The sequence below is a fragment of the Cydia pomonella genome, chromosome 21 (genome assembly GCF_033807575.1).
Source record: "Cydia pomonella isolate Wapato2018A chromosome 21, ilCydPomo1, whole genome shotgun sequence".
Classification (NCBI taxonomy): domain Eukaryota; kingdom Metazoa; phylum Arthropoda; class Insecta; order Lepidoptera; family Tortricidae; genus Cydia; species Cydia pomonella.
In genome coordinates this window covers 12,175,698-12,201,417 of record NC_084723.1, presented here as the reverse complement: position 1 = coordinate 12,201,417, position 25,720 = coordinate 12,175,698, and the positions used below count along the sequence as shown (strand labels likewise).

At 38.2% G+C, this 25,720-nt stretch overlaps 1 protein-coding gene across 1 annotated transcript; it reads left to right on the top strand.

Annotated features, from left to right (window-relative positions):
• Positions 1-25,047, top strand: LOC133529902 (lactase/phlorizin hydrolase-like). The gene is made up of 12 exons (XM_061867704.1): positions 1-38; positions 1,084-1,199; positions 11,989-12,659; positions 12,953-13,258; positions 14,427-14,671; positions 15,012-15,169; positions 18,856-18,880; positions 20,164-20,282; positions 20,873-21,543; positions 21,857-22,162; positions 22,829-23,185; positions 24,834-25,047. Exons 1-11 carry the CDS (start codon positions 16-18, stop codon positions 23,069-23,071), a joined length of 2,883 nt encoding a protein of 960 aa, XP_061723688.1. The 5' UTR covers positions 1-15; the 3' UTR covers positions 23,072-23,185; positions 24,834-25,047.
• Positions 25,048-25,720: the final 673 nt, after the last annotated feature.

The following is a 25,720-nucleotide window of genomic DNA, read 5'->3' as shown; positions in this document are numbered from 1 at the left end:
GTTTGTATCACAGTGATGAAGTTATTTATATTATTGAGGTAGGTGCCAATTTTAGTTTAACCTTTTTTTAAATAAATAAAATCTTGAGTTCAATCAAGCCTCGCTTGAGCCTGATAGAGGAAAAATTACTCTTAAAAAAAATACAATTTAGTAAAAAAATTCAAACTCCCTACGCTATATCCCAAAAATATCCATTTTTTTTTAATACTACGTCGGTGGCAAACAAGCATACGGCCCGCCTGATGGTAAGCAGTCTCCGTAGCCTATGTACGCCTGCAACTCCAGAGGAGTTACATGCGCGTTGCCGACCCTAAACCCGCCCCCCCCCCCCCTCGTTGAGCTCTGGCAACCTTACTCACCGGCAGGAACACAACACTATGAGTAGGGTGTAGTGTGCCATTTTATTTATTATAATTTTATGTCAAAAATGCCTAATATCATTTTGGAAAAGAGCTGATAATCTTCAAACTGCTGGATCGATTCAACTTTTTGGATTTAAAAACATTTTGGTTCCGGATAAAATAACTTTTAACCTCCCCTTATGAAGATGAATTTACAAAAACACTGAAATTAACGAATTAATTGAGCTCAACGAGGGTGGGAGGGGGTTAGGGTCGGCAACGCGCATGTAACTCCTCTGGAGTTGCAGGCGTACATAGGCTACGGATACTGCTTACCATCAGGCAGGCCGGATGCTTGTTCGCCACCGACGTAGTATAAATTACTTCTTTTGCTTTCTAACGGTGTTCAAAAACGCTAAAATAACTTTCCTTGTATTTTATTAAAATGTATTTTTACGAAGTTTCAAGTTCGTAGATTAAAATAAAACTTTTCATCCCCTTTTTAACCCTCTTAGGGTTTGAATTTCTCAAGATAGCTTCTTATTTCTTGTACACAATATAGAATCTGAACTGAATCTGAACCTATCAGTAAATAAATAAATGAAAATACCTATATACCTATGTATTTAACCAGTTTAAAGTTAGCGGCTAAATGTTGGCGGCTGATTGGCGTCAACATTTGGCCGCTAACTTTTGGGCACTAACTTCACAGCGGTTTGTAGGTACTTATTTGTTTTCCCAGTGTACTGGTCGCAGCCGCCGCCACTGTTCCGCGGCAGCAGCGTCGGTTCCCTGATGACTTCATCTTCGGTACTGCTACCGCATCGTACCAGATCGAGGGCGCTTGGGATGAAGATGGTAAGGCTAACTTAATATATGAGAAGTAAAATCAAACGTTAGTACTTGAGTGATCTGTCGATACCCCCCGTCACGGGGGTATGAGGGGCCGCTACCGCCTTACGGCTGCGGCGGCTGTCGCGGGTAAACGTTAGTAACGTTACGTTATGTTTCGTGCGCGACTAACAGCGCGGTTTATGTGGGCGATGACTCGCGAATGCGAATCGGCGCGGCGCGGCAGCCCAACGGCATTCAGAGATCGCCCACGTAGGACACTTCCATAGGTATCAAAGGATTGAATTCACCCGCGCCGCGCCGTGCCGCGCCGCTTCGCGTTAGCGAGTTATTCGCTCAGGTAAGACACTGCCTTATCTTGGGCATCCGTAGCACAGAGTATGCACGGCTGCATGAAAATGTTGACAAATAACAACTGTCAATATAATGTTTCTAACTCTATATCTAAATTCAAAAGTCACACGAATAGTTTACTCGAAATTAGCCCTCATTATGCTCTTGTGATTCTGAAATTCTGTCTTTTTGTCCCTAAATTTACATATGTGCTCCGCTGCTGTCCTTTTTGGAAACATCAAAATTTATTGTCGCCTATAGACGATTTGATCAAAATTAGTTTAGAGACGATTCTAAACATTCAACTGAGTGAGCCTTCCTGGTCTCAAGCGTCCCTCCCTATTCGGTTCGGAGGTTTAGGAATTCGCAAAATTTCCAGTGTGGCTTCCTCAGCCTTTTTGGCATCCATTAATAGCACGTCTGGTCTCATAGGAAATATCTTAAGGGCTTTGCCCACAAACTATGAGATTACGGGCTTTGAGGATGCTAAAAATGCTTTTAAAATTGCTTGCCCGGGCAAACAATTTCCAGACAACCCAAAATCACAAAGGAGCTGGGATAATATTTACTGTGATTTAACTTACAATACTCTTCTAAACAACTGTACAGGTCCAGATCACGCGAGACTTTTGGCGGTCGGAGCCCGGGAAGCCGGCTACTGGCTACATGCCCATCCTTCACCTAATACTGGTACTTTCTTGGATCCGACCTCCCTAAGACTGGCGACTGGTTTGCGACTCGGGGTTTCGGTATGTACGCCACATATATGCTCTTGTGGCACGGACGTGGACCGACTGGGACACCACGGATTATCTTGTCAAAAAAGTGCAGGTCGTTTTTCAAGACATGCGTCGCTTAATGACATAATTCGTCGATCTCTTGCCACCATCAATGTGCCTGCTCTTCTTGAGCCAACTGGCATTATCAGGGATGATGGCAAGAGGCCTGATGGGGTGTCCTTGGTTCCTTGGAGCTTGGGACGGATGTTAGTGTGGGATGCTACCTGCGTAGACACACTGGCACCGTCCCACCTCCAACGGACTAATGTAAAAGCGGGCGCAGCGGCGGAAAGCGCCGAAATTTTGAAACGTAATAAATATAAGAGCCTCGGTAGAGAGTACCATTTTGTACCTTTTGGCGTTGAAACTCTAGGTCCATGGGGTCCCAGCGCGCACAAGTTTTTTGGAGAAATCGCGAAACGTCTGGTTGACGTAACTGGTGACCGAAGAGCTGGCGGCTTCCTCGCACAACGTATCAGTATTGCGATACAACGAGGAAATGCCGCCAGCATCCTTGGTACAATGCCTCAAGGGCCTATTTTAGATATAAGCTAGTTATAGTAATCATCTGTATATATCCATTATGTATATTGTTATTGTCAATAAATAGATTTTTCACTGTCAATTGATATTTATTAAATTGATATGTATGTGTAAATTGAGAAAATAAAGAAATAAATAAAGCTAGAAAAATATTGGCTACTGGTTGGGCATGGCCGGAAGATGACATTGAGGTATTATATGTATTACTAGAGAAGGCATCTCTAAGAGAATGTTTCCGCAAGTCAATGAAGTGCCGGCAATTCATTGCGTTTACTCCTGCACCCACGTCTCCGACTACTGACGAGATGCCCCGCATGGTCCGAAAATTAAAAAATAATAATAAAAATTAAAAATGCGTTTGTGCGTAATGAAAATGTATTCCAATCTTATCTATAAACATAACAAAATCAATATAATAACATTCCACTGCGGGAAAACTGTTTTAAGCTCATTTGGATTATTTTGAAATTTCACTAAAATCTATCGCGGCCTGACGTCATTTTCTTACTAAGTGAATTTTTAGTTTACTTAATTGACCCGGGTGATCTGAGCTGGGTGAACAGAGTCAACTACAGGATTTCTTTGGCGCATAGATTAAATTTTGCAGACGTAATACGTAGCAATGTTTACAGAACATATGCACAGTAATGACATATAATTGTTTATCTCGAAGTATTTTGTAGGGTTTTTGCTTAAAGTATATTGTGCTATAAGCACGACTTGATCAAACTTGTTACGAGAGTGAAAAAGAAAGGGTTTTATGACTATTTTTGTATACTTTTAATACTGCCTGTATAACATATGTAAAAGAAATCATCACACTTGAAAATAAATAAATAATTTTCATCACGATTCTTGACGGTGCGTATATAGGCAGAATATGATCAGTTATCACAACAGTTTCTTCTCTTTTTAGCTCCTTACTCTTTATCTCAGTGACTGACGAAAATGGCGGACACAATTTTTTGACTATCTGTCTTAGTACGTAGTACATATAAGTCAATGGAAAATGGTCGAAAGAATAATTGGTCCTTGCCACCATTATCTGGGCCCTTATTCGACATGCTAAAAGTGACGTTTCGTGTTGATTTCCATTTGATGTGAGAAATATTGTGACTTGTCGAATTGCTATTATCACCACCTGTCAGTGAACAATATCCACACTAGAGGCGGGGCGTTGTACCGGAATAGTTTTTGGAACAGGTTATTTGTAATAGACTACTTTTAGCTTGTCGAGTATTTAAAAGTTCGGACTTTGATTTCTGAAATAAAACAAATATGAAACTTTTATCACCTCGTACTTCCATTCTTACCGTTACTTTAGGTAAAATAAAATTTTGTTAACAGATGGTCGTCTGGGTGTCTGTTGTATCTAAAAATAATGTAATAATATATAACAAAAATATGACAATAGATTCATAGCCTTCACTCAAAACGTCACCATATTTCCGACCCTTACCGAAATAATAAGTCGATATTTGTATAAATAATCCTTATTTGTAAGACGCCTAAGCACGGCAAATACGTAAACTGCCTATTGGGGGTCATACTCGTAAAACTGGTATTTTAGACGTACTTTTGGTACGAGTAACAGAGACGTACTTTTGGTACGCAGTCCCAGCTCTAGTCAGGATTCTAGTTGTCAAATATAAGCGTGTCGAATACGTATTAGTTAACTGTCAAATGAAATTAGATCAACGGTAGACTTTTTTGTCGATGGGTATGGCTGCCATGTTTGGATTTATGACATTTAAAAGGGGATCCTAAGGCAGAGAGTAGTTTTACCTGTACGATTTTGATTCTTCTACTGGACGCAAGATGGAGTTAGCTGCCAAATTCCGATCAGGCTGACGCAACTAGGAAGAAAAAAGTTTTGTATGGAATTTGTTTCGCAAATCATTGCCAACGAAGAAAAAGAAAACGTCAGTGCTATTTATTCTGTCAAGTTTACATCAAGTCTACTGTCAGCCTAATTGCTTTGTTTGTTTTGAAGGCTTCAATGTTTTGTTCGGGTATTTCGTGTAATTTCTTTATTGTTTAGTGCAAAAATCGAAAATAGTCAACCGTGATCAGAGTAAAGAGCGAGAAAACGGTTTACTAAGTGTGAAATATGTGGCAAGCGAGCCACTCGAGAAAATCACGAAAAAAGGGATTTTATGGCGAAATTTCCCTTGGATGAAGACTGGTAAGTATTGCTTTAGATACTTTTGACCTTATTTTGGGTCAGCAGGCTATAAACACATCGAAAATTAGATATTTTACATTATTTTTCGTTGTGAACTAGGGATGTACTATAACTATCGATAACTGTAGTTTTATTTGTATATCAGTGTAAATAATTAAATTAAATATGTGAAATTTCCTTAGAACTAGCATGCAATATGACCATAATTAATTCGTCGAAGCTTAATAATGCATAAATTATCTATCACTTATGCATTAATGGTCATTAGTTAACATATTTTTTTTATCTAGTGATTATTAATCACATTTAATTTATTATTCTCTTCTTCCTCGCGTTGTCCCGGCATTTGCCACGGCTCATGGGAGCCTGGGGTCCGCTTGACAACTAATCCCAAGATTTGGCGTAGGCACTAGTTTTTACGAAAGCGACTGCCATCAGACCTTCCAACCCAGAGGATAAACTAGGCCTTGTTGGGATTAGTCCGGTTTCCTCACGATGTTTTCCTTCACCGAAAAGCGACTGGTAAATATCAAATGATATTTCGTACATAAGTTCCGAAAAACTCATTGGTACGAGCCGGGGTTTGAACCCGCGACCTCCGGATTGCAAGTCGCACGCTCTTACCGCTAGGCCACCAGCATTTTTTTTTTTTATGGTCTAATTTAAGTCCTGTCTTTGTTTGTAATATGAGTTTTTCTTTAGTAGTGCACAATAAAGAATTTTATTATTATTATTATTATTTAATATATTAACCTAAAATGTAAGAAAATTAATCTCTGTTTTTATGATAAATAAAGAAATATTATAGGACATTATTACACAAACTGACTTAGTACTAAAGTTTGAATGGCATGTGTTGTGGGTACTTAGACAACGATATATATATATATATATATATATATATATATATATATATATATATATATATATATATATATATATATATATATATATACCCACAACACATGCCATTCATACTTTAGTACTAAGTCAGTTTGTGCAATAATGTATATATATATGTACATAGACCTAATTTATAAGTATTTATAAATACATAGAAAATACCCATGCCTCAGGAACAAATATTCATGCTCATCACACTAATAAATGCCCGTTCCAGGATTTGAACCTGGGACCATCGGCTTCATAGGCAGGGTCGCTGCCAACAAGGCCAGACCCGTTCTCATGATTAACAGACATATAAATACATAAAAAGTTAAAGCATTGATAAAGGGTTGTTGATAACTGGATGCCGAAAAACATGATTTATAGATGCATATTAGCGCGAAATAATCAGTTGATCATCTCATTAGCAAACACATGGAATATAAACTGTAGATAAAGTCATGTTTTTCCAAGGCTGTATGTTTTCAGATGTAGGCAGTGGGCCAAATTTGTTGGAAACGAAGACCTGATACATCTTCCCATAGAAAAGTTACATTTATTCAAACATGTATGTGCACATCATTATGAAAATCAAGCATTTAATAAAATAAAAAAACACGACTTAAAAACTGTATTAAAATAATTCGGGTCCACATTAAGCCCGACCAGATAGTAGTCCAATTAAGAACTATCCACTTTATAACATGCAACTTAAATGTGGACTCGATGCTAACCTGATTTCGAGTACAAAATTTGTAGACAGGAGCCTATGTTGTTGTTATGTTAGGAGCTTATGTTGTTTATTTTATCGATATCGATAAGAATCGTAAGCGTGTAGCGTACTACACTATTTAAATCGCTTATGTTGCTACTATGGTTCTTTGACAGTTCTTTGTCGTACATTTTGGTAATGATTTGCGAAACAAACTGATTCCACTCGCTAGTATGGAAGTCCCGTCTCTTAAAACGTAGTGATTATATGCTCTTTGACAATGACATGCAGTTGCGTCGATGTAGATCTATCATAAAAACGTACATGTGACGCATGTGACAATTGTCCAGGATGAAAGAAATATCTTGACAATTAACATAAAGCAATACAATACCACAAAATGTCAACAAGAAAACAGATTTATTATAAAAATACAAATTATATACAAAGCTTCATTTTAAAACCAATGGTCGTGGGTTCTAACCCCGGCTCTTAACAATGTGCATCTTGTATCATGTACCGATTGCTTTTCAGTAAAGTAAAATATATTATCATGAGGAAGATGGAGTAGCCCCAATAAGGTATATTTTCCCCTCTGGGTTAGAAGGTCAGATAGTAGTGAGACAGGGAGATATAGTGAAGAATGCGGATAAACAAGCCTTTATTGTGTTGTTAGGCTAGTTCTTTTTTTCAAAATTTGAAAACGAACGCAACAGCATGCTCAAAACCCCCTGTGAGTCAGAATCTGTTAAATTCAGGCTTAAGACGAAACAGGAGCTGAGCCCGTACACAAATTTGAGATTTTTAGGTAAAAGTTAAAAAATATCGCCGTCGCGCTGACGAGTGTGGCCCCCGTACCTAGCTAGAGACTATCCCTTGTGTGTGTACCAACAAACCAAATTTTAGACAAATATGATACGTCTTCTTCTTCTTTGTCGTTGTACTCTTTGCAGAGCGTCGTGGTCAACTGCTGATATCAGGCGCAGATGTTGCTTGCCGTACGATTTCTCGCCATTTTTCGCGGTTGGGGGCCATTCTGGCAAATGCGTTCAGGGGACCCTTCATGGCAGATTTGATTTGGTCAGTCCATCGCATAGGTGGCCTTTTGCGCGGTCTTTTTCCGTTTGCTCTACCCTGCACCACTAGACGCTCTATGGAGTCTTTGTTCCTCCCCGAGACGTGACCGAAAAAACTGAGTATGCGGGTCTTTACGAGAGTCGAAAGGCGCTGCTTGATACGGAGTTCTTTAAGGATGGAGACATTAGTCCGAAACTCGGTCCAGGATATCCCCAGCATTTTCCTCCAGCACCATATTTCTAGGGCGTCTATCGTCTTCTCCTCTGTCTTTCGGATAGTCCAGGTCTCTGCAGCGTATAAGAATATAGGAAAAACGAGAGCCCGTACAAGCCGAACCTCCGTGGTGTTTGTGACGTTTCGGTGATACGCAGCCTATACGTAAAAACTAGCCAAGACAAATCCTTTATAATTTCAGGATTTTCTACATAGCACAGAACATGGCACCCATATAGATCTCAATTCCGTTGTCGGCGAGTCAACAACGACACATATTCTTAATATTGAACTTAATTGGCTCTCATTTCACATTTATGTTTTAAATTAATATTAGGCATAGACATACCATATCCTATTGTAAGTACAAAGTTTCAGAGCAATCTAGCAAGTCATTTTAAAATGAGAGCGTAACTACATTTGTATGGAGAACCGAATTTGCTGCGGACGCACAATGTAGCATAATCGGATTAGGACCAACCTCGAAATCTCTGTAACAGTCATGAAATTTATTATGTATATAAATTAAAGGCCCCGTTTTCATGCCCAAACCATTTAACATTTGGGGACCTCGAGGAATCCGAACCATCTTGGAAAATGTGTACCATCAACACAACAGTCAACATTAAAACTTATTAAATTCTACACAAAAAAGTCCTCGATATCTTTGCAGAACAATACATCTTGTTATAGAGAATACTTGCTGAATCTAAGTTTAACGCTTATACACTTCCAGGGGACATTCTCTTAAAAGGAAACTCGGAGGAATATGAATTCTATTTTTAACTATACATTTGTACGTGGTCTACCCCAATATTAACATTTTACTCTACTGTGACTAAACCAGAAAGAAGGGTGGTAAGGGTTATGATGATTCAGTACACCCAGTAGCTAGGTATTAGGATACTGGACGGATTTTTTTAAATGACGTATCGTTAGATTCCTCTTGCCATTCACAACCTACTTATACTTGTTCTATTAAAGAAAAATCAATACAGCCGCCTTGAGAGGACTCCGAATATTAAATCATATTTTTTCTTCTAGCGCCTAAACTATTGAGCGGAGTACAGTAAAACAGACATCAGTAGATCCACAGTTAGTATACAAGTGCTATGCAATACAAAGTTACTAAAATTAACGGAAGAAAAAGGTTTAGGGCTAAATAATACGTCATTTAAAAAATCCGTCCAGTATCCTAAGCTACAGGGTGTCCTGAATCCTCAGTACTTATACCCATAACCCTACTTTCTGGTTAAGTTGCAGTCAAGTAAAATATTGATATTGGGGTAGATTATGTACAAATGTATAGTTAAAAGTGGAATTTTTATTCTTCCAAGTTTCCTATTAAGAGAATATCCCATGAAAGGGTATAAGGGCTAAATCTGGGTTTAGCAAGTATTTTTTAAAGCAAGATCATTTTTTTTTCGCAAAGATGTTTAAAACTATTTTATGTAGAATTTTATAAGCTTGAATGTTGCCTTACACGATTATTGAATAAAGAACGTAGATTTAGAGTAAAACGCGAATTTCTCCTGGATGGTCCACATTTTCCAAGATGGCTGCGGTTCCTCGAGGTCCCCAAATGTCAAATGGTGTGGGCATGAAAAAGGGGCATTTAAGGGGCGTATATACATACCAAATTTCATGACTGTTCAGACATTTCGAGTTTGGTCCTAAAATGTCCTAATCCGACTGTGCTAATGCCACTATGTACGTAAACTGTAACTGTACTGCGGACTCAACCTTCACGTTATAACTTTTTAAGTATTAACGTTGACATAGTAACGAAAATAATAAACACGTCAATTGAAGTAAACAATATTATTATATGCAAGAAAATTTTGCAAAATAGGTACATTAATGATTAATATGTAAAACACCATTAATTATTGAATTATAATTATGATTTTGTGTTAAAAAATATGAGACCAATTATACAGCCCGATTACACGGGCTACATATTAAAAATGATTATCATGGAAACAGTAAATATACACAGGTGAACAAAGTTATAGTAAAATAGGTGCATAATTTCAGAGCTTGCCTGGCCCACCTGTACCACCTACCATGACCACGGCCGTCTCCTACTATTATTTTTTTCTAATACCTATGGCCTTACTAGCGAATAGTATTCCTTGTTCTTGATCCAGAATTTAAACCCTTAACTACATATTTGTGGCACTTGGGGTTGAATTTGAAACTCTAGGGCACTAGCGTGGCTCTATGAGAGCGCCTTATATAGGCTTCTGGTGACCAGAGGATCAGCATTGTTAACCAGCGCGGAAATGCACCCAGCCTTCTGGGCACCCTACCGAGCGACCAGAATATAGGGCAAATATTTTATGTATACGTTTTTGACTTAAGTGTTTTTATCATGTTTTATATTTAAACTTACAGATGTCGAACTACCAGCAAAGTTTTTGAAGAGGTGTAGTTTTTATATTTCCTGGTACCGAACTGATACAGGAAATTGGAACATCAGTAAATAATCTACACCGAAGACAATGAAATATAGTCACATAATACTTTAATGTTTTATTTTATTAAAGAAATCGGTAAAAAAATGTGTTTACTGAAAAAGATAAATTTTATTTTATTTGTAGTTGAATAGTTAGTGCTTCTGGTCATTTTCCGCAAATCGACAACCATTGTGCCTATTGTAGTTGAATAACAAAATATGTATTTAATCTCCTTTTAACATAGGAATTCTCTTTGTGTAGGTACATATAAATAATAGGTACTTAGGTCTTGGTAAGTAATATAGACAGTACAGTAGGTCTTATCTTAATAATTTGAGATCTCATACATGCGTTCCGATATATCTGATGGCGACTGTACATACAATGGGGTCGCGTATACAAGTACAAAGAGCATTAAAATAGTTGTTGATAGACCAAGTGAGCGAGCTACTATGGTACCTATCTTTATATCAATTTTATGCATTATGTAATAGCGCAATACAGAATTTTTTTTTGACAAATGTAGTATTATTTTTATAGTAATAAAGGTTATTCATGAACCATCTCTTAATTTAAAAAAACGGACTTTATCTCTAAATCAAATGCCTTATATTTACAGATGTGTTAGGTTACAACTTGGTTCGTGAATGTGGTTTAGATTTAGAAGCAACTTGAGACTGGGTGCGGAGTAAATTGCATCAATTTTTTTTACAATTTTGAGCGTTTATAGGAGAATATGTGGAGCGAGCATTATTCGACGTGTAGGTGTGGGTTCAACAAAAGATCGCATGTCAATAGTTCTTTATTGTCGTTAAAATTCAATTAATAATCGCCTTTATCGACCATCAACTGTGTGGTCACTTTTTAATTGATTGACGTTGTCAGGTACAGTTTCACTACTCGCCGCCGCATTGTTCATAGCGCATTACTTATCCTATCGAATACAAGATGTCGCTGATTCCTGTAAACTTATGTTTAAAAAAAAAGACGCTTTACTCTATGCCATATATTGTAGGAAAGGAAGGGTATTCCCTGTCGTACGTCAAAAAATCCAAGATGGTGCCCAAGCCCATAGACAATAAAGTCTAGCAATAAAATCAGCACTTGTCAAAATTTGACATTAGCAATCCACAGTCAGGTGACAATCAAATCAAACCGAACCACTTCGAGTTCAGAGCCATTTCAAACTATATAGTAGTAATAAACAAAGTTGATTTTTGTTTGATTATTTTTTCTATGAATGAGTTTTGATTGTTCCAAATGATAATATCCACAGTTGATAGAATCAACACTTGATACAATCAACATGCGATAGAATCAAGTGTTGATTTGATGTGGACGTGAAATTTGACAGTTGTGCATCTCGAATAAGGCCCCTGATGTGACCTGTAACATTTATCGGACCTTGAAAGTTTGCATATATATTAGGTATACTTACAAGTTATAATTCCAAGCATATTTTATTCGCCCGGTCTGTCCCGTTATTTCAAGGCACCACTCGTCACCGACGAGTCTATTGAGAATGAATATAATATTTCTCATTGCAGGGGCGAACTCACATCTTCAATCCATCTCCACTTTTTCACTAACCCGATTGCTTCCCTTTCAGGCAAAGGTGAAAATATTTGGGACTACAACACCCACCGTGACCCGGCCATCATTGACGATCAAAGCAATGGCGACGTGGCCGCTGACTCCTACCACAACTACAAGAGAGACGTCGAAATGATGCGAGAACTCGGCTTGGACTGCTACCGTTTCTCACTATCCTGGTCCAGAATCCTCCCTTCTGGCTTCCCCAACCACATTAACCAAGCTGGCGTCGACTTTTATAACAACTATATCGACGAAATGCTGAAGTACAACATCCAACCTATAATAACGCTGTACCATTGGGACTTACCTCAAAAACTTCATGAGTTAGGCGGCTTTACAAACCCTTTATTCGAAGAATGGTTTGAAGACTACGCAAGAGTTGCATACAGCCTGTTCGGAGACAGAGTCAAGTTATGGATTACTTTTAACGAACCTATGCAGATCTGTTATCAAGGATATGGGTCTGTGGTTAAAATACCACAAGTAAATGCTACTGGTGTAGGAGAATACCTGTGTGCGAAGCATTTAGTGATGGGTCATGCGAGGGCGTACCACGCGTATAATAACGATTTCAAGCCGTCACAAGGCGGGCAGTGCGGGCTTACGATTAATTTGCAATGGTATATGCCTGATACGGACTCGGAAGAAGACGTACGTGCGGTGGATTTGATGAACCAAGCTATTGTAAATATTATTTAGTTACATATATGGTTACCTTTTGCTTTAGATCCATTTTGGTGTAGTGATGTGCCGATGGAAAGTCTCCAATATTGCGAAATTTTCCACATAGATCAAGTTCTTACATTTTGTCATTACCAAAATGGAAACTTCCTGTATATATTATTGCTTTCCAGATATTTTTACACTTTTTGGAAACTTCACATTCATTAATGCAGTGGCCAAGCACTCGAAATAAAATTAACATTATTTCATTGGCATGTAAACATAACATAAACTGTTGTGATTTTTTTTTACAGTGGGCGCTTTACACCGATCCTATCTACTTACCCGAAGGCGGTTTCCCCAAAGAATTATCAGACTTAGTCGCCAAGAAAAGTGCTGAGCAAGGTTTCCCTCGTTCCCGAATGCTGTCCTTCACAGAAGAAGAAAGGGTTTACGTCCAAGGCACTTATGATTTCTTAGGACTGAACCATTATTCAGGGAACATCGTTTCGGCGACGAAGTATAAGACACCGCAAGCGGTGCCGTCGATATATGATGATATAGATGTTGGATGGACTGTTGATGAGACGTGGTTGAAGGGCCAGGCGGCTTGGGCTTATGTACGTATGTAAGATCTTAAAGCATAAAATAGGCTTACGAAGTGAGGGCGCCTCCCATCTAGGGCCATAAAAAGATTTTTACCAAAAGTTGTCATTCCTATAGGAGATTGATTTTTCACACAAAATAACAGAAAAGGAGTTCCCCTTATTCACGTAAGGGTTTGAATATAAAATTAGGCTTCATAGCACTATAACACTAAACCCTACTCATAGTGTTGTGTTCCTGCCGGTGAGTAAGGTTGCCAGAGCTCAACGAGGGGGGGCGGGTTTAGGGTCGGCAACGCGCATGTAACTCCTCTGGAGTTGCAGGCGTACATAGGCTACGGAGACTGCTTACCATCAGGCGGGCCGTATGCTTGTTTGCTACCGACGTGGTATAAAAAAAAGCACTTAACTTTGGCTATATCCACAGGAGTAACGTGAAGCTAAAATTGCCGTGTACGACCAACTAGGAGTCAAAGGAAACTTAGTAGGTATATATACTTATAGATCACGAGCCAAGAACAGATTTCCATAACCAATCGCCCCCCGGGTGATAACTCGTATAGTGGTTAACAGCTGTGTATATTAATCCCTCATAGACGTCAGCTGCTGCTCCATTGGTGGGTTGAGGTATAGCAACCACCTTAACACGTAAAAAAATTGTCATCGCCTCCCGTTTGATACTTTGTCAGACGATAGCATCTAGCTATTGTCAATTTGAAAATCGTCAGCTGGTTGTATCGCCTAGAAAAGACCGTCAGCTGGTCGCATGAAAATGTAAAAAATAAGCGCTTTACCTTTTTATGATAGTGATAAAAAAATCATAAAAATTTGCATGTAGCATTCCATCAGGCGTTTCAATAAATGGACGCATCGCATTCCGCATACTTTGCGGACATAAGTGGTAATAGCGCGTATTATTACATGTATGACCAGCTGACGGACTTTCCACCGCGATACAACCGGCTGGCGGTTTTTTTAATAGCATCTAAACTATCACCTGACAAAGTATCAGCCGGGAAGCGATGACTAACGATATAATTATGCTCCTGGCCCGCGGTCTATTAATTTAAAATTAAACATAATGCTCACAGATCGCGCAGTACATACCTACATGTCCTGTTGTTAACTGTTACATAAATATCTAAAAAATTCTGGCACATCTAAAGTCTGAATACCCTTCCAGCTAGTCCCCAACAGCCTTTATAACTGCCTGACCCTGCTACGCCAGCGCTATAATGACCCCGAGATCTACGTCACCGAAAACGGCTGGTCCAACGCTCCCGACGCCAGTCTCATGGATGAGCTCCGAGTCACGTATTACGCTACGATGATGGAACAGATGCTGGATGCTATAGATGATGGGGTGAAACTGAAGGGTTATACAGCCTGGAGTTTGATGGATAATTTTGAGTGGATGAGGGGATATACGTAAGTTTTTTCCTATTTTATCTCTTCCTCTCTGTCTCTGATCTTAGCATTAATCTGTTGAAGCATCTGATGATGCTTCAAACCCCATTTAACTTTGAAAGGTACAAAAGTCCGTAAAAGCTAACTCGTCAACGAATTGGCAGCGTATGGAAGTGCCTCTCTATATATATCATATTTTCTGTGGAAAATGGACACCAAGCATTTGAACAAGCCGTATCATATGTGCGATTGTCGATGTCGACTCCTTATGAGTTATCAATTTGAATTCCATAACATTTGTTCCCATTCCACACAGAACACACATGAATATTCCCATTTAACACACTATTTCTGTCCACAGCGAGCGTTTTGGTCTGTACGCCGTAGACTTCTCTTCCCCTGAACGAACACGGACTCCACGTCTTTCTGCGTTCTTTTATAAAGAAGTATTACGCAGACGTGCTGCTGTCGCCGCCGACTATCGCCCTGAAAACTGGACTATGAAGATCGACGAGGGACATTAAACTCATAACCGCCATGTCTATCGTGCTCGGCACGTCATCGTGTACGAACATGATATTGGGCTGCGACCGCGTGCTTTAGTTGACGACTTTGGCGGTCAACGGGTTAACGAATCTTAAGAATAAATAGATAGTAATTTTAACTGCCTCCTAGCCTAGTCATTAGTGACCCGGAGGAGGTCCTGGATTCAAATCCTGGCAAGGGCATTTATTTCAGTGTTGATATAAATATTTGTTCCTGAGTTATGGATATTTTCTAATACGTATTTAAGTATTTATCTATTATCTATCTGTTATGTATACAAGGTGGCCAAAAATATGTGCATTCCCGTTGCCAGGTAGGTTTTGGGCTTATACTGAGCAACTTTTACAATGGGACCAATCCCGAAATCGCGAAAAAAATTCTGGCTGTTTCATACATTTTAGCTGGTCCATTTTCTATGGGAGGGTAAATAATTCTTTCGCAATTTCGGAATTGGTCCCATACTTAGTAAAAGTTGCTCAGTATAAGCCCAAAACTTACCTGGCAACGGGAATGCACAAATTTTTTGGCCACCGTGTATAATTGTCTAGTACCTACGACGACTCAAGCCTTGTTATCAGAGTGTGGGGCTAGGTCGATTTCTGTAAGATTGTCCCATAATATATATTATAAAAAAATAAAATAATAATAGACCTTGATATTTTATTTTCTCGCCACTTCTCTTTCCCAAGTTGGTTTAACAAAATAATAGCTACGGGGCAATATTTAGTGAAAATATCAAACATGCGAAAAAATGCATAATAATATTGTATCAGCAAGAAACCAGCCAAATGCATGTCGGACCACGCATAGTGGAGGGTTCCGTATCTTCATCCGTAGTATTTATACGTTTTAATCTAAATATCAGATTTTTTTAGGGTTCCGTAGCCAAATGGCAAAAAACGGAACCCTTATAGATTCGTCATGTCCGTCTGTCTGTCCGATTATTTTATTCATTAATAGCTCAACCGATCATTATTGAAATAATTTTCATGAAAAGTATTTATGAAGCTTTATTACCTCAGGGTTGAGCAAAATACTGACATCATCGTATTTCAAATACAAATTACAAAATATATTTTAAATTGTATTTGAAATATAAAAACCAATTACTTTGGTGACAGGTATTCGAAATATAAAAATACTGGGTTCAAAATAAGGTATTTTAAATACTAAATACATTTCATGTTTTTTTAAACATATCTGCCAATAATTATTACAGGTTTTTTTTATGAATTGAAGAAGGAATTTCTTTCCATGAAACTTATTTCCTTTAAGAATTAGGAATACACATATAGCACACATTAGGCATAATATGTTAGTCGGAAATCTCTGTAAAGACTCACCTGTGCCTAATTCACATCATACACGCCAGACGTCAGATCTATCTGGCAGACCCATCTGTATACTGTATATACTATGGGCTACATGCATAAATAATATTTTATAGTAAATGAAATCCGCAATTTTTTGTAATATTTTTGTAAAATTCGAGTTTAAAAACGTAAAATCTTGATATATTTTTTTAATTGGCCTAATAAATATTAAACATTCTTATTAGAATTATTGTGTTATAACGAGATATAACATAGTACCTTTGGCAACTTATACTTAAACGCAATTTTACGCGTAAATAGCTAACTTATTTACCGTGCGGCCTATGACGTGACGCCACAAGCCAAGCGCTTTATGTGTGGGGCGTTTAAATCGCGGTACACGCGCATCATTTATACTTATTCACAAATTGGAAGTTTCTGGGAAACGTACAATAGATAACAGGTTTATTAGAGAATCCTAAGGGAAGTAGAATTGATTGAAATCCTCAAAAAAAAACATGCAATTATAACTAATTGTGTGAGATGGCGGGTGTACCTAAATAAAAATGAACAAAAAGCATACCATATTTGTACCCAATTTGCACTATTTAGTTCCTCCTTTAAAAAAAATTCTACCTCCTGGTACTTAAAGTTATTATCCAAAAATAATACACCCGCCATTCTAACTGTGGGAATGGCGGGTGTATTTTATTACGCAATGATCCCGCTATTATCGAGAATGGAAAACCATGTAAAAGTACTTAAATGAGAGCGTGCGTGAACTGAAGGGGACAGACGGCCTACCGCGAACAACAAAGATCGCTAACTGTCGCTATTGTCGCTAACTGCAGAGTTGTGTAGCTTACTCTACCTACATGGTTTTTCTTAGGAAGAATCCTTTGCCATGGCACCGGGCCTTTTTTAAGACATAATTTTCTGAGTTAATTGAATAGTTTTTACTTAAAAATTAAATCGGTAAGGTAAAAAAATGGCAGTGCCTGTGAAAGTGTAATAGCAAAGTAAAATGAGTAAAACTTGGAAACCACAAATAAAATTGCCAAATTTATTATTGAATGGGAATGTACAAAAATTTGGTTTTTATAGAATTTATCAATAATCGTAAAAAAATAAACCCACTATTCTAACAGAATAGTTTTCGCACCGAGGGTTCCGTACACACTTTGAATTACCCCACTTGACCTAGTCACTAGACTTTAAAAAAAAGAAATACTTTTAATGTGACTAGGTGCGCGTTATTCATAACTATTTCAATTACAAAAATAATAAATACAAAATACGTATCCGAGTAGTATTTGAAATACAAATACTTACAAAATACGTATTTGTATTCAAATACTATTATGTATGTAATTGAAATACTGCCCAACCCCGGATAGCAACTCTTACCTAGTAGAGCTTATCTACATGGTAAGGTAAGATGGGCCCACTTCATGTTAATCACGAGATATTGTTCTCAAAATAAGATATTCTCTACAATCTTTTTATGATAGCACCTCTTGAACATGTATCGACTGTTTTTCGTACAAACAAGGTAAATTCTGTAATAAACTACAATATGTTAATAAACCAGTTTTATTTTAAATATTATATCTTTAGATATACTTCCTGAATAAAGTATCTACATTTTCCTAATGTTAATATTATACATAAATGCGACAGCAAATCTGCCGGTCTGCCTTCTGTTATGTACGGTCACGTCTGAAAATATCGAGACGGACAAAGTGCCACATATATGTATACACTACCCTAATATATGGGCCATAAGGTCGTGTATACATATTTTTGGCACTTCGATCGTATCGATGTTTTCAGAAGTCATTGTACCACGCTTAAACTGCTGAATCGATTTTTAGATAAAATGATATGGAGATTCGAGTCCCGGAGATTTGACATACTTAGGCCAGTCCAGACTCTACCTTCCATAGTCATGACAACATGTCTATATTATGTCACGAACGTGGACTCAAAAACCCGTGGCGGTGACAGATTTTTGAGGCCACGGCCGTGACAATTTAAAACATGTTCGGTATTACCTAAAAGTGACCTTTGAGTTTGCAAATGTTAGATAATTAGCTTAATCTGCAATGTATGAAGAAAATTTTATGTTACAAACAATAACGTGAAACCAGTACTTATTTTCAAAACTCAAACGGCGTTTTTTTACTGTATTAACTTTATGTGTGCGAGAATAACCCGATGTGCGATGATTGCGATGAAAACGTACAAGATAAGTAGATATATAAGATATAGTTAATATGTCCAACCACTCGAATCGATATATAAGAATAGGCAGCACTTGATCTAAATGTTGTTTGCTGCTGGCAGCCATGCAGATAATCGTCCTTTTAAGGTAAATAATAACAGCGTTTATCACACTGCTCCGCACTGCGGAGCGGCGTCCGGTGCGGCGGTTTTAACTTTGTACCTACTGTTTTGCAATATTTATGACAGAGCTGGGTGAACAGAGTCAACTACAGGTATTTTATCAATCTACAGTAATTTTAAAATGATTTATTCCTTAAAGTGTGAAAATCAGCGGGATTACTTTTTAATTTTTTATTTTTTTGTTCTAAAACTGCCAATAGTCAACAACGTTCATTACTCATACTGCCAACAAATAGCCGGTCAAACAACTTTGTCAGTAGAAAAAGGCGCGAAATCCAAGTTTTCTGTGGGACGATAAACCTTCGCGCCTACATTTGGCGCTTTTTTCTACAGACGGAAATGACTAGACAGACTGTAATTACCTAAACTATTTCAGGGAATTTAAATTATTAACAACAAATTCATGAGTAAAATAAGCAAGTTTTATCTTACATTTTTAGTTACATGAATAACGCCAAATAACTTAAAAAATTGGTTGTCTGTAAAGTTGGTTTACGGACGGTAATTTTGTGTTATAAGTGATAACGTTATAAGAAAACATTGATGAAAAATTGCATATTTTTATTTATGATTTGAATTAAATAAATACATTGTTTTCGATAAATAAACATTTATTTACTTTTTTACTTAGATTATGTAACCATGTGCTATAAACAATTTATTTACAACTTGTATACATGTGTGATATTTAAGATTCTGTTTTAACCTTTTTAACTTTTTAACCTTTTAAACGTATTATCCTTTTTAACCTTTTGTACCTTTTTAATTTTGTCACTGCTTGATACTTGTTATTGATCTTTGTACTTTTTACATTTATTTTTTACATAGATAGGATTTTCTCACGTTGCCATGGAGATCCGTCCGATCCGAAAATTGGAACAATTAACAATTGTTCCAGGCGGGTAAATAGAGAATATTTTTCCATATTTGTTTCCACCTAACTGCTGAATCGAACGGGGACTCAGAGGAGTTACTTTTCGGCATTAGAGCAGAAACGTATCACTTTCTGTACACTTTAGGTATAGTATTATCTTAACAATTTAGGTAAAAGAAGCATTATTTAGAATAGAGAGTTAAATATTAAAATGGAAATTGTACATCCAAAACGTAACTACTTGGAAAATAAAATTCTCTACTGCAGAAAGGTCTCAATTTCTGCACACTTCATAAAACAACAACGACCCACTTTCAGAGCATGAGACGTGAAAAATTATATACAATTATATTATATAACAAATTGTATTGCAGTTTAGCAGTGCTCGGCAGCAATGCCGCATCCGTCAAGCAGGAGAGGAGGTTTCCGGATGATTTACTCTTTGGTTGTGCCACCGCGGCCTACCAGATAGAGGGCGCTTGGGATGAAGATGGTAAGAACAAAGTTTTGAGGGCCGTCACAGAAAATATAAATTTCATTATCTGCCTTTCTATCACTCTTTTAGTTTACTTATAGTTTTTATTATTAATTCCAATAATTATTTTATATCATAAAAAAAGTTATGATCATTTCTATCACTCTTGCATTGCTTCGAGATTTCGAGCGATATGGATTTAGAGTAGATGTCGATGTTGGCGTTAGGCTCTCTACACAGGGGAGAGATAAGCCTTAGGTATATCGCTCTTATTAAGTCTAAGAGAAAAGTTTTAGATAGAGGAAGGATGAAACCCCAGTGATAACCAAAAATATAGACTCAATAGAGCAGACGCATCAGAATTTAAAGATGGATTTGTTATTAGCTATTTTATATAATATTTATTAGATCTGATAGGTTAGTTAGATTAGGTAGGCTATCTATATTTACGAAAATCTGGAAGATATACATAAAAGTATTCCTTGACCATACAATTAGATTTGGGGACCTAACGCAAACATCCTCAATCGTAGGATAGTTTATATGGATAGCTTGGTGGTAGGCCCCCTGAGTTTAACACCTAACGTTATGTTATTACTGCGTTTTAGGCAAAGGAGAAAACATATGGGACCATATGACCCACAACAAGCCTCACGTGATCAAAGACCAGAGCAACGGAGACATCGCAGACGACTCGTACCACAACTACAAACGGGACGTAGAGATGATGAGGGAATTAGGTCTAGATGCGTACAGATTCTCACTGTCCTGGTCCAGAATTCTGCCCACCGGCTTCTCCAACCAAATAAACCAAGCGGGAGTTGACTTCTATAACAACTACATCGATGAAATGCTCAAGTACAACATTAAACCCATGGTAACACTGTACCATTGGGATTTGCCACAGAAACTCCAAGAGTTAGGAGGATTTACAAACCCCCTCGTTATTGAATGGTTTGAGGATTACGCTAGAGTAGTATTTTCCTTGTTTGGTGATCGAGTTAAACATTGGATAACGTTTAATGAGCCTAGAGAGGTATGCTTTGAAGGTTACGGGTGGACAACAAAAGCCCCTCAGCTGAATGCCACTGGGATTGCGGAGTACTTGTGTGCGAAGCACTTGGTGATGGCTCACGCGAAGGCGTACCACGCGTACAACAACGACTTCAAGCCCAACCAGGGTGGCCAGTGTGGTATCACGATCAGTACTAACTCTTTTGTGCCGATGACGGATTCTGAGGAGGATAAGGCTGCTGCTGAACTTTATTCGCAAGGACAGGTAAGTTTTTAGTCCAAATTAGGTCTTAGATAAGCAAAGTTAGTAATTGCATGGTTGTCAGACGGCTTAAATCTTGAAAAAGAAATACCTTAATTTTAGTTACTAAAATATTCAACGTTGTCCTTATCTTATCCAAGGACTATTGGCGAATCTTATCTATATAAGTAACGTGGTGTCATATTTAACCAATAGGGTGCAGGTGGCTTTATTCTAACAAGTAATTCGGTAGAGCCTAGAAGTTCTATGCTCTTCCCAGGTAGAGTCTGTACGAAAAGAGCTGTTCGAAATTATTATTCATGTCTTTGATTTTCAGTGGGTCATATACGCCGAGCCAATTTTCTCGGAGCAAGGTGGCTTCCCCAAGGAGTTGACTGAGCGCGTTGCCGCAAAAAGCAAGGAACAGGGCTTCCCCAGATCTCGTCTTCCAGAGTTCACTGAGGAAGAGATAGCCCTTGCTAAAGGCGCTTCGGACTTCTACGGTGTTAATCATTACACATCCGCCTTAGTGTCAGCTACTGATTATAAAGGAGAATATCCTGTGCCAGGGCTGTTGGATGATGTGGATGCAGGCACGTTTGTGCCGGACGATTGGCCTAAATCAGTGTCAAGCTGGTTAAATGTAAGTCCATGGTAACATGGTCGCATTTTTATCGCCTGTTACCATGACTGTCACGTTCTAACAAGTATGTAAGTGCGAAAGTGACGCATGACGCGACAGGTGATAAAACCACCATGCTACAGCCGTAGATATATATATATATATATATATAATGTTTATAGGTTGTTAAGTAAGTGAAGAAAATAGATTTTCACTGCATCTTCCTGGTTCAATTATAGACATATTGTTCACTTGACCAAGGTAAGCATGAGCTTGACTTTCAAACCGGGTGTTTCGGTTTCATACCCGGCTCCTACCATTGAGTTTCCAAGCATCATTTGGATGTTTATGTTGTTATTCGATAAGGGAAAATATCGTGAGTAGTTCAGGTTAATCTTAAAAAAACCTTTTTTCTGCCCTGAGGCCAATCCAAGATGCCAATCGTTTACGCCGTAGCGAACGAAACCGTGTCTCTCTATCACTCTTCCATATTAGTGCGACAGAAAGACATTCGCGATTCGTTCTCTACGGCGCAAACAGTGTGCAGTGCTGGCTAGGCCCCCTGAGAATGATATATTGCCGAGCGGGCTGTGGCAAAATGCTGGGACAGTGCTAGGAAGGTGATGAGAGGTGGAATTAGGGTTTCTTTGGCTAGAAAACAATCTAACCAAGATCTTTTTTCAACAGCAAGCGCCACGCAGCTTGTACAACACCTTAATCGACATACACAAGAGGTACAACAGCCCAGATATATACGTGACGGAGAACGGATGGTCGACAGCCGGCGGTCTTCAGGATGACGACCGTATCCGTTACTACCGAGCCGCGCTGGGCGACCTGCTGGATGTGCTGGACGAGGGAGTCCAGCTAAAAGGATACATGGCCTGGAGTTTAATGGACAATTTTGAGTGGATGGAGGGATACACATGAGTAATCTATAGATGTGCAAATTGGGAAAAGTTTGCTAGAAAGAGGGTACTCCCATCTTAAATGCCGGCAACGCACTTATAGCCCCTCTGGTGTTGCGAGTGTCCATGGGTGACGGTAATCCCTTACGCGTTTAGTGATTCGACTGCTCGTTTACCTTCTATATCATAAAAAAGTAAAAAGGTCTCGGAAAATAAACAGGAAATAAAACAAGTTTTCATCTGGGAAGAAAACTAAACTGTGGAATGAACTGTCGCCTGCGGTATTTCCGGACCGATACGACCTTAGGTTTAAGATTCTTTATTTCTCACTAAGAAATTGACAATTCACTTACATGAGAACTTAAAGCTACAAAAATACATTTATTTTGCATGAAATTAGCGAAAGATCTAAAAATGTAGAGGGTATTAAGTTATTAACTGACCTTCAAACCTTCAAGAAAAGAGCGTACTCCCGTTTTAAATGCCGGCCACGCATTTACAACCCTTCTGATGTTGCAGGTGTCCATGGGCGGCGGTAATCGCTTACCATCAGGTGATCCGTCTGCTCGTTTGCCTCCTCTTTCATAAAAGAAAGAAGGAAATAATGTTGCTAATAGGAAATTGTAATGAATTTCGGAGAACTTTCTAAATATTTTTTTTTTTGTAATTTTGGGAATTCTCCGTCAAAACATCAGAAAGGGAAAAGGAGTTACTTACATCTATTCTTACACCGGACAAATATGAACACTTTGTGCTGTCTTGATGTTATGAGAAATAGGGAAACAACATCTATCTTTATCTGCCCTTCTCGACGGAAAAAGTCCTACTAAAAAGGACCTACCGGGAAACACGGAACTCGAAATTTCGTTATATTGTCAGATAGAGAGGCAGTTTACGAATTTTCGATTTTAATCTTTAGCGGTTGGTGGTTGTCGTTAAGATTCAAGATGGCGAAGATGTATCGAGAATATTTTTTTGTGTTTTGCTCATTCATGTTGTTCAAAGTGTAATATTGATAGCTTATTATGCAGTGAACTATCATGGAAGTGAATCTTGAAACACGTTTACCATGTTTTAATCAAGACCCGGCAATCCATCGTGGCTTTTAGTAAAGTCCAGCTATCTCTTTCCTAAAAGCAACTACCGAACAACGTCATGCTCTACGAGCACACTTAAAACTTACAACGAAACTTGACATTGGCAAAGTCATCATAGATTTGATGGAAGCCATATTTTAAGAGAAGATCCGAAGAAGAAGATCTTTAGCGGTAGACCTATGCGAGATGCGGGAGGTGCTTGCAACCCAAAAATCAGGCTAACGAACTGTGATCTTCATAATCAGAGCCCGTAAATTTCATGCCGTTGACAGAAAAATGACGTCACGCTACATAGAGTGTGATTCCAATTAGTATTTTCGTAATAATTAATCATGTGTCAACCTCTTTAGGTAACTAATACATATACTTGACAATCAGTATAGAAACGTCAAACTGACTTTCATTTTATTGTCACACAAATAAATAATAGATTATTAATTTATGAAATAATATATATTTTTGGTTTTTAATAGCGTAACAAGCTTTTATTCACGTAACAAATATTTATTATGATACCCATCAATAAGTATAAGTCATCTAAATTTGTAGTAACTCCCTGTATGTTAAATTACGTCATTTTTGCGTCAACGGCATGAAAAGTACGGGCCCTATTCATAATACTTAGGTACTTCGTAACCAATCAAACCTGACATTGGCAATCCGTAAAACTTATTATTGTTTCAACAGAGAGCGCTTTGGGCTGTACGAGGTTGACTACACATCGCCCGAGAGGACGCGAACTGCTCGCAAATCCGCGCTGGTCTACAAACACATCATCGCCAACAGAATGATTGACCCCGACTACGAGCCAGAAAATCTCACTATCAGTATAGATGAAGGACATTAATGACAACTTGACTACGTTGCAGGAATATTAAATGTTTTTTATTATACAATTATGTTTTAAATATAATCACCGCCTACCATGTAGTTTATTCGCGTTAAGAATACAGAGGGCCTACCGCGAACCACGTTCGACGTGTTGCCTGTCTGTCGCACTTGTAAATTCGTGCGTAAGTGTGATAGGGAGGCAACACGTCGAAAGTGGTTCGCGGTAGGCCCTCTGTATACAGTAAAATCATCATGTCTGCCGGCCTAGTGATGCTCAGAACCAATCAAACCGTTCCTATATAATTCGATAGAAAGCTTTTGATGGTCACTGTGACATTGTCTTTCTAATTAGGTACGATTTAATTGGTTACGGGAGTAGCTAGGCTGACGGAAAATAATGTTTATACTGCATTCTTCACGCGAACGATAGTTACTTAGTGTACTTATTGTTAGTAGTACTGTACAGCTACTACCTCGAACGCTTTGTCACCAAGACATCGTGAAGACTCAAGTCAATGATCACGTCACGACATAAAATCACGAGAACGAACATAAGCGTTCTATAAAAAAGCGATAAGACTTTCGCCAAAGATCTCAGAAATTCAAAATATAATTTTACTTTACTCTTTGCTGGCGTCCCACTTTTTCAGTAGAAAAGGGTGCAAAATCCACTAATTGGGATTTCCCGCCTATATTTTTCAAATTTGCCGCCTTTTTCTACCGACAAAGTGCCAATTACATTC

Bases quoted from the DNA above. Each gene is read 5' to 3' on its own strand.
- LOC133529902 (XM_061867704.1), top strand. From the start codon at position 16: ATGAAGTTATTTATATTATTGAG. The intron at 39-1,083 runs GTAGGTGCCAAT...TTGTTTTCCCAG, and splicing joins AAGTTATTTATATTATTGAG to TGTACTGGTCGCAGCCGCCG. The intron at 20,283-20,872 runs GTAAGAACAAAG...ACTGCGTTTTAG, and splicing joins GGGCGCTTGGGATGAAGATG to GCAAAGGAGAAAACATATGG.